Source organism: Cucumis sativus, chromosome 7 (assembly GCF_000004075.3).
Source record: "Cucumis sativus cultivar 9930 chromosome 7, Cucumber_9930_V3, whole genome shotgun sequence".
Classification (NCBI taxonomy): domain Eukaryota; kingdom Viridiplantae; phylum Streptophyta; class Magnoliopsida; order Cucurbitales; family Cucurbitaceae; genus Cucumis; species Cucumis sativus.
Genome location: NC_026661.2, coordinates 17,241,170 through 17,252,802, shown reverse-complemented (window position 1 = coordinate 17,252,802; position 11,633 = coordinate 17,241,170). Strand labels below are relative to the sequence as shown.

Below are 11,633 nucleotides of genomic sequence, written 5' to 3'. Positions count from 1 at the left end.
TGAAAGAGTATGCTAAGAAAGATAACTTCACTAATAAAAATTATAAGCAATTACAACGTAGTACTTATATGTGATGATTACATAAATTCAGTAACTTTCAAACAATCACTCAATCTCAATCGAACACCTAAGCTCCCTCTAGTTTTGAGACACTTTCTCCTGGTAATTTAGGCTTTCCATAAAGTGGAGTGCATGAAGCTTTTGGTTTTAGGAGAAAAAAAACTCTAATAATTATTGCCATTGGACTGAACTAATGGGCTGTTTCTATGAGTTTTTTTTGTTTCTTCAGCTGTGTCGGAGCCGTGTCAAAATTCTTTTAAGAAGATAGAATAGACGTGTCGGTGTAGGAAATGTGTCCGACACCGATACTTGGTCATCTTAAGAGTGTTGGTGCTTCTTAGCCTCTCCCCAATGGCTAAGAATCTGTTTTGAACTCTCTGTGTTGTTGGGTACTTTGTCCACAGGGAGGTGATAAAATAAGCTGTAGAATAGCATTGTAGTGATAAAGGGGCTAAGGATTTGGCCAAAGGAAGAGTTTGATCTAACTTTCTTAAGTTTTTGTACTTTGTAGTAAGGTGAATATGGTTTAGTAAAATGATGAGTGATGACCCCTTAGAACCATTTGAAGTAGCTGAGGAAAGGCTTATCAGAAACGGGCAAAAATTTGACAATCCAACCAATGGGCCAAGAAAATGCTGCAATGGCAATGCAAAGTCCCCACTGCCAACCATTTAGATTCACAGTATTTGCAAATTTCTTAAGGAATTCTACCATAACAACTTGTAGGACAACCGTTACTCCCACGATCCCTAAGAATAAATGATTCTTTAGGATGCCTTCGAAAACGTTTTGTTTCTCTAGTTTTCTTGAGTTGAACTCATTAAAGATTTGGCAGAGGACAAAAGTGTTGAAGATTAGTGTATCGTTTACTGCTTCACTTATGTCGAAGATGTTGCTTCCTTGGAACTGGAAAATTAAGAGTATTGCTATTTGGTATAAAGCTTGAGCTAATAGGTTTCTCCACATGATATTTGTTATTAGGGGTTCAGTTCTTCCAACGGGAGGCTTTTGCATTAATTCGTCATTGGGTCTCTCAGTAGCAAGTGCAAGAGCACCCAATGTATCCATTATGAGATTTACCCACAATAATTGGACTGCTGTTAAGGGAACTTCTCCAGCTGATACTGCTGCTATAAAATTAATTGTGAGAGCTGCAACATTGACCGTCAATTGAAATTGGATAAATTTTTGGATGTTGTTATATACACATCTTCCCCACCTCAAGACTGTGGCTACTGTGTTAAAGTTATCATCCAAGATAACAATGTCTGAACTCTCTTTTGCAACCTCTGTGCCTTCAATTCCCATGGAAAGTCCTATGTCAGCTTCTTTTAGAGCCGGTGCATCATTTGTACCGTCTCCAGTTACTGCTACGACATGGCCTTTCTGTTTCAAGCATTGAACCATCAAAAGCTTGTCAAACGGAGTGGATCTTGCCATTACCTTGATTTGATCAACTCGTCGTAGTCTCTCTTCATTCGAGTAGTTTCGGAATTCGGAACCTTCTATTACTTCTCCTTTGCTTGCAGTGTTGTGATCAAAATCTAGTATTCCACATTCTGTGGCTATAGCTTTTGCTGTGAAAATGTTGTCTCCTGTGATCATCTTAATAGAAACTCCAGCTGATTTACATGTGTCCACGGCGTTCTTCGCCTCTGGCCTACATGGATCTTTAATGCCAACGATTCCCATTAATGTATAGTCATCTTCTTTCGTGTTTGAGGCATTTGGTATGCCATTTTTTTCCTCGTCTTTTGAGATTTGTCTATAAGCAAAGGCAATGCATCTTAGGCTACTTGCTGCCATTCCTTGGATTATGTTCTCAAGTTTTCTTCGGGTCTCAATATCCAAGGGATATGTTGTCCCATTTCTTTCAAAGTAACTTGAACACATTGAGAGTATCATCTCAGCAGCTCCTTTCCAGTGCTGATGGATTGTGTTATCAGTCAATTTTCTCACCAAAACCCCACTTCTTTTTTTCTCTGAGTTGAAGGTTTCCACATGAAGAATGGCATATGATTTCTTCAACTTCTCCATGTCCATACCGAATTCTGTGACCGCCCAAGATAGAATCGCTTTCTCAGTTGGACTGCCGGAGATTTCAGTTTTGGATTCTGGTGAAGGTCGATAGACACTACCAGTTGTATTCAAGCCTACTCCTTGATTTATCAACTCATGAACAGCCTCTGCTATGGTATTGGAAGAGTTTTCTTCCTCAATGAATTCTTGGCCAATCCAAAATTTGGTTACTTTCATTTGGTTTAGTGTCAAAGTACCTGTTTTGTCAGTGCAAATTACGGTTGCTGATCCCATTGTTTCGCAAGCTGACAGTTTCCTCACCATTGCCTGATCTGCCATCATTCTCTTCATAGAGTAAGCAAGTGTTAGTGTCACAGCCAATGGCAAACCTTCAGGGATTGCAACCACTACAATGGTAACTGCAGCAGCAACTATACGGATAACTGCATTGAGCACATCATCTATATCTGTTTTTCGACCATTGTACTCCCTGTTTCCAAAATCATCTTCTGTGTTTCCAGTGAAATAGCGTGCTAACATGACAACAAGGACCAGCAAAGCAACTGAGAGTCCTACCTGTAAATAAATAATTAAAGTTACTGTAATCTATTAGCGTTAAGATTAACTTTTAGGTTTTAGTGGTGATTTGCCACAGTAAAGTCCTATGCTCAAACTCTTGCCATGTCCATTTACTCATAGTTTTGTGCTTTTCAAGCCCATCTAGTGAGAGTAATGTAGAGTATAAACAAAAAAAATTAAGGTGCGCTTTAGTAACCACTTGATTTTTTGTTTTTGACTTTTGAAAGGTAAGAACTTATAAATACTCCTTTTACTTCTAAATGTTTTTATTTTGTTATCTATTTTTTCTCCGTGTTTTTAAAAACTAAGACAAGTTTTGAAAGTTAAAAATATATTTTTTAAAACATGTTTTTGTTTTTGAAATTTGATTAAGAATTCAACTCTTTTAATTATGAATAAATGGAAACTATTTGCTTTTTAGAACCAATAGTTTTAGAAAACAAACATCTAAATAATCTACTGTTAACTATCAATTCAAGCTTTTGGTTTTAGGGTTGATTCAGCTCTACCTTTCCTATAGAAGTGGTTAATTTGTTAAGACGAACTTGCAATGGTGTTTGCTCCTCGGAATCCCGAGATATGGAGCTCATCATCTCACCCCATGCTGTGTCCATTCCCACTGATGTCACCAGCATTTGACCATAGCCATCTACTACTTTTGTTCCAGACAACAAGAAGGGGTTCTCTGTTATATTGAGTTCGACGTGATCACTCTCTCCTGTCATGCTTGACTCATCCACTTGCAAAGAATGGCCACTCAAAAACAATCCATCAGCTGGAATTTGGTCACCGAGCTTTAGAACCACCACATCTCCAACTACAATATCGAATATGGAAACTTGTATTCGCCTTCCATCTCTTAGTACCTGTTGAGACAGGAAGAGAAAAAGATTCACTTCACTGTATCCTATCAACTTATAGGTTTTGGGTCTAATTGTAATTTAACGTAGCATTAGAGTAGTAAACTAAGTTTTATATTCCAACCTGTGTAATGTTAAAAAAATTCAGTAAAAGATTAAATACACCATACCCTCTCAACTTAAAGACTACCTTCATTTTGTCAACATACACATAGGCTAATGACTAAGACACCAACATTTGTTGAAGACTTGGACTACAAAATTTAAAGAAAAGAAAAGATAAAAAACTTACCTCCACTTTGATGTTGTTACCTATTTTCGACAACTTCTCGAATTGAACCTCCTGTCTGAAGTTACTAATCGCTGACACAATAACTACCAACGCAACAGCTACATATATGCTCCCTCCTTCATACCATCCTTCTTGTAGTCCATGTTCTTTTATTCCAAACCCGAGCGCCAGAGCCGCACATACAAGTAAAATGAGGATGGTGGTGTCCTTGAAAGCTTCCACAACAAAGTAAAAGAAACTCTTCGGTGGCCGCTTGTGGTAAGTGTTAGAACCAAATACTCGGCGCCGTTCATTCACGACATCACTATTGTCCTTGATTCCATTCTCCGGATTTGTTCCGAGAGAAGCTGCAATTGTTGCAACATCACCAAGCTCATGATAAACTTCTTTATTTTTGTTCTTCACCATTTCAATCAGCTTCTTCTGATCATCTTTGGTGCAGATTATTTGTTCAACAGATGAATCATCTTCCTCCACATTCTCAAAGTTAATTAAATTGTAATGGACATTTCCTTTGGTCACTGCAAGAGAAAGCATGGCCCGGATTGAATATATTGCTGCAAAGGCAAATCTCCATCTCCTTCGAGCTATGCTGATGTTGAGAAGCAAACTCTCATGATAAGTAGATTCGTATTTCCCCATGCTTATTGCTTCTTTCTTCCTTGTGAAATGCCAAAAGTCTAATCTTGTGGATTTATGAAACCTTATATATAGCAATATCTTACAAGTTGATAAAGGAAGACTTCTGTAGCAATAACTTCTGTAGTCAAATCTAATAAATGTAGCTCAAATAAAAATCAAAGAAACATACATAAATGATTATTATACTCAAATCTTAAGCACAACAAAACTTGAGAGATAAGCTCAAGATGATGATATTGACTTGTATCACAATCTATTGTTTGATTTCTTTGATTCAGAGTTTCAAATAAACTTGGGAAAGGAAGCAAAGTTTGTATTGGCAGAGTGAAAATTGTATTCTTGGAAACTTCCTACACATGTACGGTAAGAACAATTGGATTTGAATGTAGCTTTCTTGTTGATATTATTATATTACAAACTTGGGGATCAGCCGATCAGGACGAAGGTTTAGTCAAATTCTTCAATTTTCTTTTGTTGGGTTCTTTAAGCCGAAAGATGTTTGTTTGTTTTTCATTTCTTTTCTATTTTTCACATTAAATTTGATGAATGAATCTGGTCCTTTCATATTAAGGTTGCTAGCAATAGTTTTGAGTTCTTAGTTTGAATGGCTCAAAGTAGTGGGGCTGACAATAATTGTGTTACGCAATTGACAATGGATATACACACACAACACATTTATATATATCGTTAGTTCAATTCTATTCTTGAACTTTTTTTTTTCCTTCTTTTAAATGGATGAAGGATTTAATATTATGATATACCACATCCAATTGAAATCTCATTTTTTTATCGTTAACCTTTTAATTTTGTTCTCCAAATTTTCAAATTTGTTCCAATTTGGTATGACTTTTAGTGCATAAACTTTAGAAAATTAATCACCTTTTTGTCACTAACTTTTCTAGGAAGAAATTATTTAACCAGCATAAGATGTGACTTACAAATATTAACATACTAATAAGTGCATGTATTTGTACCACATACCATCATCAAAGACGAGCTCAGCACATACTACTTTTTATTTAAAGACGTAAAAAGGAACCTTCCGAAAAAGAGGGGTTTATAACAACATATATCTATTGGAAAGAGAACTTTAAATTCAAATTCTAACTTAGAAAAATGAAAAAAAAAAATTATATTTCAACGGATACAAGTGGTGGTTAAAGAGAATTGATATTGGGTGAGAAGCTGTGGAAAGAGAAAGCGGGAGCACGTTTTGGTTGATTGTTTGCAGTTGTTGGCAGCACGAAAAGTAAACTTAAAAAGTCGTGTTTTTTGGCATAAAAACAAAGACATTTTAAATTACAACGTAACTTCCGATCACAATTTAATTTAAAGTGTCCTTTTGAGTTCACATGGTCACGTCATGTCATGGCAATTTCTCTGCATCTTCCTCCTTCGCTTTCTTCCTACACCATCACTATATCACTAATCTAATCATTCACTATCTTTTTTATCTTAATTCTCTTACCCTTTTTTTTCTCTCTTTTAGCATGTACGATCATGCTGGAGAGCCTCGAACAACACGTTTTGTTGTTATTCATTATTTAAAATTTGGTAGTTTCAATTCCCTCCCATTCTATCTTTGTTGATCTCAAACGAAAATATGAATAAATTACTATTTAGATTTTAAACCATTGTGTGTACTTAGTCTATCAGCTTTTCAAAGCATTTAATAGTTAAAATATTTATTTTTTGGATATTTTTAAAAATATAACAATTCGGTAAAATATTTACACTGTATAGAACAATTTTGAAAATCAGAAAAAGTTCGTAGTCCCACAATAAAAAATATAAAAAATGCTCAAGTCAACATGTGATTAATCGACCACTTGTGAGCGCATAATTCTTCTTTTATGATACGCGATTGTGTAGGAAATGATATACGAACGCGTAGTTCATGATACACGATTGTTAGTTCATGATAAACGACGGTTTTGAAAAAGTCTTAGTAAATGATCGTATAGATGATGATACACGATCGTACGTGTCACTCCCTGCCCAACAAACCTTCTTGCTTTTCTTGTGAGACGTTGTGCAACTTGAGCATCTCTGATGCGATTAAACACCAAAGACACTCATCTTAAATCCTTTACCTTGTTTAAACGTGAAATATTTTAAATAAAATGCTTTAGGCAATAAAACCTAATGCAGTCAATATAACCAAAACTTAAACTTTATTAACAATAGACGTTTCATACCTAGTATACAATACAACTTAAACTAAAACTTAAAACGCCTGATAGCTTCTCGCCTGGTAGGCCCTTTCCTTCTTCTTCTCTTACTCGGGCTTAACGTCAAATCTTGAAAGATAAAATTTTAAGACGTAAATCTAAAAGACTTAGTGAGATTTTATGAAAATCTTTTCACAATACCTTTTGATAAATCATTTTTGTCAAATCATAAATTTCAACACAAATCAGTTTATTAATAAACACATCATTTAGTAAAACATCGAAACACATATAATCATTTTTACAATAGAATCAGATCAGCTCGAAAATCACATCAATATACAATTCGCATAAACACTCATTAATCACAATAATTTCTTTTGCCAAGGATCATGAATACGCTTGGTCTCATTACTCTGCGTTTAGCCTACTGTATCAACAACATCCGAGAACATACAAATTCGTCCTTATTGTTCAAGCTATCTAGCACAATGCAGTCCTTTTTTACATTGGCCGGTTTCACTCCACCATGCCATCCTTTTCTACATTGGTTGGCATCACTCCACCATGAAGACCTTTTCTACATGGTTGTCTTTAACCTTATATGCACATAACAGTTATCTTATTCAAATGAAGCAAGTAATGGTTTGAACACTATTTCTTAATAAATATCATAGTCATCAAATCAAGCTTTGTTTGAAATCATATAAATACTTTAAAAAGAACATTTTGAAAGAAAGCACCCGCAAATACTTTTAAGAAAAGATCACTCACCAAACTTTACAAAAGATCCTCCTCTTCCTTCTCTTTTGGCAGAGCCTTCTCGTGGTTACTTAACACCTTGTTTTTCTTTCTTTTTCGCAAGAGCAAAACCACATCACTTTAGCTCTTTAACAAAATCTTAGTGCTTACTTAATGACCAAATCCTCCATTTATACTATTCATTAACCCAAGTTAGTCATCCTTAGTTCTTTTTTCAATTGTCAGCTCTTACCTAAAACCTCACACGTCTAAAATTGTCATTTATCTTAGTGATGCTTAAATCATCTTATATGATAACCCTTGTCAAATTAGATTTGATATTTTCTCACCGAACCTTTCTTCTCGTCTAATTTCATTTCGTGATTAGTTTTAACCGCTTAACATAACTCTTCTCGCGGACTATCCAACTTTCTCGTGAAGACTTTTCTCATGTAAACACCTAGACTTCACAGGTCTTATCGCAAATCCTTCTTTTCTCAAAACTTTCTTGCGAACTATCCTCTTAATCGCGTAGACGGACCAAAACACCTTTGTCCAAATGGTCAAAATTGAACACTTGAGCAAATTTTATTTCTTAACTTACATTCTAGGTACGGGTCTTACAGTACATAGTTTATTATACCAGATCTAAATGATCGTATGCCAAGATCTAAATGATTTTTATTTAAGATCATGTACCAAGATCTATTATATTTGGTATAAGATCTTGAACCATAAGATCATTTAGATATAGTACACTGATTGTTTAGATCTGCGAGGAAAATATATGAGAGATGACGAAGATCATTTACCAAATGGGAATTTGAAGAAATGAAAAAGAAAAAAAAAATGGAAGAAATTTTAGAAGAGGAAACTAACAAGAACAAGTGAGAATACTAGGAAGAAGTAATAATATGAAGAGTGTAACTATCTATTTTTATCCGATCTAATTTTTTTTATTCTTAAAAATATAATAGTAGTAATAAATAATGGCAAAGATTTTATTTTTATTTTAAAAGGTAAATATTGTGTAATAATATAAAATCTTATAATATCATTTTTTTGTAAAAAAAATCTTTTATAAAAAGGGGAAAATAAAACCCTAATGAGCATATCTATTATTTTAAAAAAATATTAATTTATTTTCCACAAAATCACATATTATATTTCTATTGAATTTTCTTAATTTGTTGTACACTTGATCTTTGGTCAAAAAAAATTATTTAAGAAAAATCTTTACAAAAAAGTTGATTCTCTACCAAAATGTGGATTTTCATTTATTCATTTCATTACTTTTTTTTCTCTTTATTTTCTAAGCAACCTGATCCCATGATAAAGCTTAGTTGGAGGTTTGGATTTTGTATCTCAATTCCTTTCTTCTTTATTTTAAAAGTAGAGAGAGAAAAAATGTGTTTGAAAGAAGTTATCATTTTCTTTTACTACTTTTTTTTTCATCATTATTTATAAAAAGAAACATTTTAATATTTATCGTCTCTCTTAAAAAAGATTAGAGAGAAAAAAAGAGAAATAAAAAAATGATATATTTTTTTATAGAAAATTGCATACGATAACATTGTGAGAATATGATATAACACTTTTATGATAAAACTTTTATTTCTCCATCTTAAATTTGATATTATTCCTAAACTACCATTCAATAACGCATTTCTCTTCTTCTTTTTAATGTCCTACGCATTATTTATTTATGCTCCCACTTTTTAAGATCCTAATAATTTGAATTTGATTTCAAATGATTTTATTTTATTTTTTTACATTAATTTTTTTGTTTTACTTTATCTTAGTTTTGTATATCAATGTTGTGATATACTTATATTATATGTATTAATTGGTTAATATACTTTACTACATAGATTTTTTTTTTTCAAATTTTATGTCATTCATTAGAGTATTATTAAGTATATGAATGATGTAACTCAGTATATTATTATCAAGTATATCAACAATATATTGTTAAAGCATATCAGTAAAGTGAATCATTATCAAGTATATGAATCAAGTTTACAAGTGTATATCAATAGTATATCAAATGTATAAGTAGAACTTCAAGCATATCAAGTGCATTTAATCAATTGATTATATAAGTGAAGAATACTAAATGTATCTACAGTGTATCAAACATAGTAATGTTTCGATATCGAGTGTATCAAAGAGTATCATGTGCATTAAGTGTTATCAATCAAATGTATTGGATGTATCAAGTGTATCAAGAGGTGTATTAGGTGTATCAAACGTGTATAAAATGTATCAAACGTATATTAGTAACAACGGCATTTGTGACATTTTACCTCTTGATATGTAGACTGAGTTTCGTTTTTGTCATTTTCGCAAATAATAAAACGTGTGTACTATGGACTTAATTATTATAACTTATTTTGTCATTTTTGCAAGTACTCCTATTTTTATTTACTGTTGCTATCGTTATCTTTTTAATCTTTAACCCTTGGTGTTTATTTTTCTAAATGAAACATGAAGAGAAAAGAGGAGGGATAAAGAATATTTTATTAGCGATGGGTTAGTATTATCATTGTCATTATTATCAATGTTATTATTTGTCTTTTTCTTTCACTTTTATTATTATTATTGTTAAGGCTGCCGCATACCCCTCTTTTCCTTCTTTTCTTTCTTCCTTCTTTTCTTCTTATTATTTCTTTCTATTGTTATTATGTTCTCTTTTTATTTTTTTTCTTCATTTATTCTATTACTATCATAATAATAATAATTATTATTACTACTACTATAAACTCTATGATTATGTATTTCGTTCATTTTTTTCTTTTGTTTTTTAAATTAAAATTCCAATATTTTTTATTATCACATCTAATTCCTATTTTCTTAATTTTGTATCTTATTTATATTTTATACGTGCTTAAATGTGTATCATTCTTTATTTGACATTTTACCTTGTATTTATTTTAACTATCTACTATGATATTATTTACATTATAGTTAATTAATTTGATCTATTTCTTTACATTATTTTTATCTTTACACTTTATTCTTTAAAAAAAAATATTATGATTATGTTATTTCAATTTTTAAGATGAGGAGACCGATTCTTTAGGAGTCCGAGATCGATCCCAACACTTTTTTAAAGAAAAAAAACTTTAATTTGAGTGATTTGCTTCATTCAAATTGTTGTGACATATTTGATTTCGCTTGTTATATTGTACATTAATTCTTATTTGACATATATTTAAAATTTATTGAAGTTTTACAAATATTTTAGCTTAAAACACAACTAATTTTGAAATCTTTCTTAAATTTTCATTTTAAACCATTTAGAAAAATTTTCTCTTTACCTTTTTCGAAGTTTAAAGTTAAATCTATATTTTAAAAAGTTTTCGAATCAACTTTTTCTTAATAACTCACATAGATTTACCTAAACAAAAATCCTAAGATGGAATAATGAAAATTCGTTATTTATAGATTCTTGAGATGAGAGATCAATATTTTTTGGAGTCCAATATTTGATTTCATGAAAAAATGAATTTAATTAACGTTTTTCTAAAAAAAAAATTATTCAAAGATTAACCTACGATAGATTTTGAGAAATTGTAATATTTTATCATTCTCTTTAAGGTGAGAAATTTTTCTTTAATATAATTTAATTAATGAAATGTATTCTACTTATTTTATGGGGTCATTGCTTCAAATGTTTGATGAGATGAGAAATGGAATAAGAATAGGACATTAAAAAAGTTGTTTTCTTTTAAATAAATTTTATTTAAGTAATGATTTCAATTCAAGATATTAAATTTGGTCAACGTTTTTTAAACGGGTTTATGAGACTAACATATTCTCCGTATACAAATAACTCTCGAACTCTAACTCTAGTTTCTTTCGCAAACCATTTTTTATTTAAAATTATTTACATCATTTCAGTTTCCAATCAAATTGTAAAAAAGATTGGTGGTAACTCTTTTTTTGTTCTTAAAATTAATCATTTTAAGGGCGTTGGTCGCTCCACGTTGTCTTGGGTATGTGGCGACAAAGAGAATATGAATAAATCACAAAGAAGAAGAAAAATGAGTGAAAATTTATCCGCAATGTTCAAGGGAAAACTTGAAATTTACGAAAATATAATGAGATTTTTTATTTTATTATACGGACCCTTTTGTTATATTCATCAAAATTAACTTAATTTTTTTTGTGTTTAGGATCATTTAACAAACTTTCACTAACATTATTTGGAATAATATTCAACTATCAATGTATACATATTAAAATTGAATGTGTTGTGCATTGAAG

The 11,633-nt window shown here is 31.6% G+C and overlaps 1 protein-coding gene and 1 long non-coding RNA gene across 2 annotated transcripts; one reads left to right on the top strand and one right to left on the bottom strand.

The window, feature by feature from the left end:
* Nucleotides 1–4,484, bottom strand: LOC101220140 (calcium-transporting ATPase 12, plasma membrane-type). Its single transcript, XM_004146914.3, has 3 exons — nucleotides 3,811–4,484; nucleotides 3,168–3,524; nucleotides 1–2,655 (listed from the first exon to the last, which is right to left on the bottom strand). Exons 1-3 carry the CDS (start codon nucleotides 4,450–4,452, stop codon nucleotides 613–615), a joined length of 3,042 nt encoding a protein of 1,013 aa, XP_004146962.1. The 5' UTR covers nucleotides 4,453–4,484; the 3' UTR covers nucleotides 1–612.
* On the top strand, nucleotides 3,931–4,643 carry LOC116405129. Its single transcript, XR_004218225.1, has 2 exons — nucleotides 3,931–4,068; nucleotides 4,253–4,643. It is a non-coding gene; the product is annotated as an uncharacterized LOC116405129 (long non-coding RNA).
* Nucleotides 4,644–11,633: the final 6,990 nt, after the last annotated feature.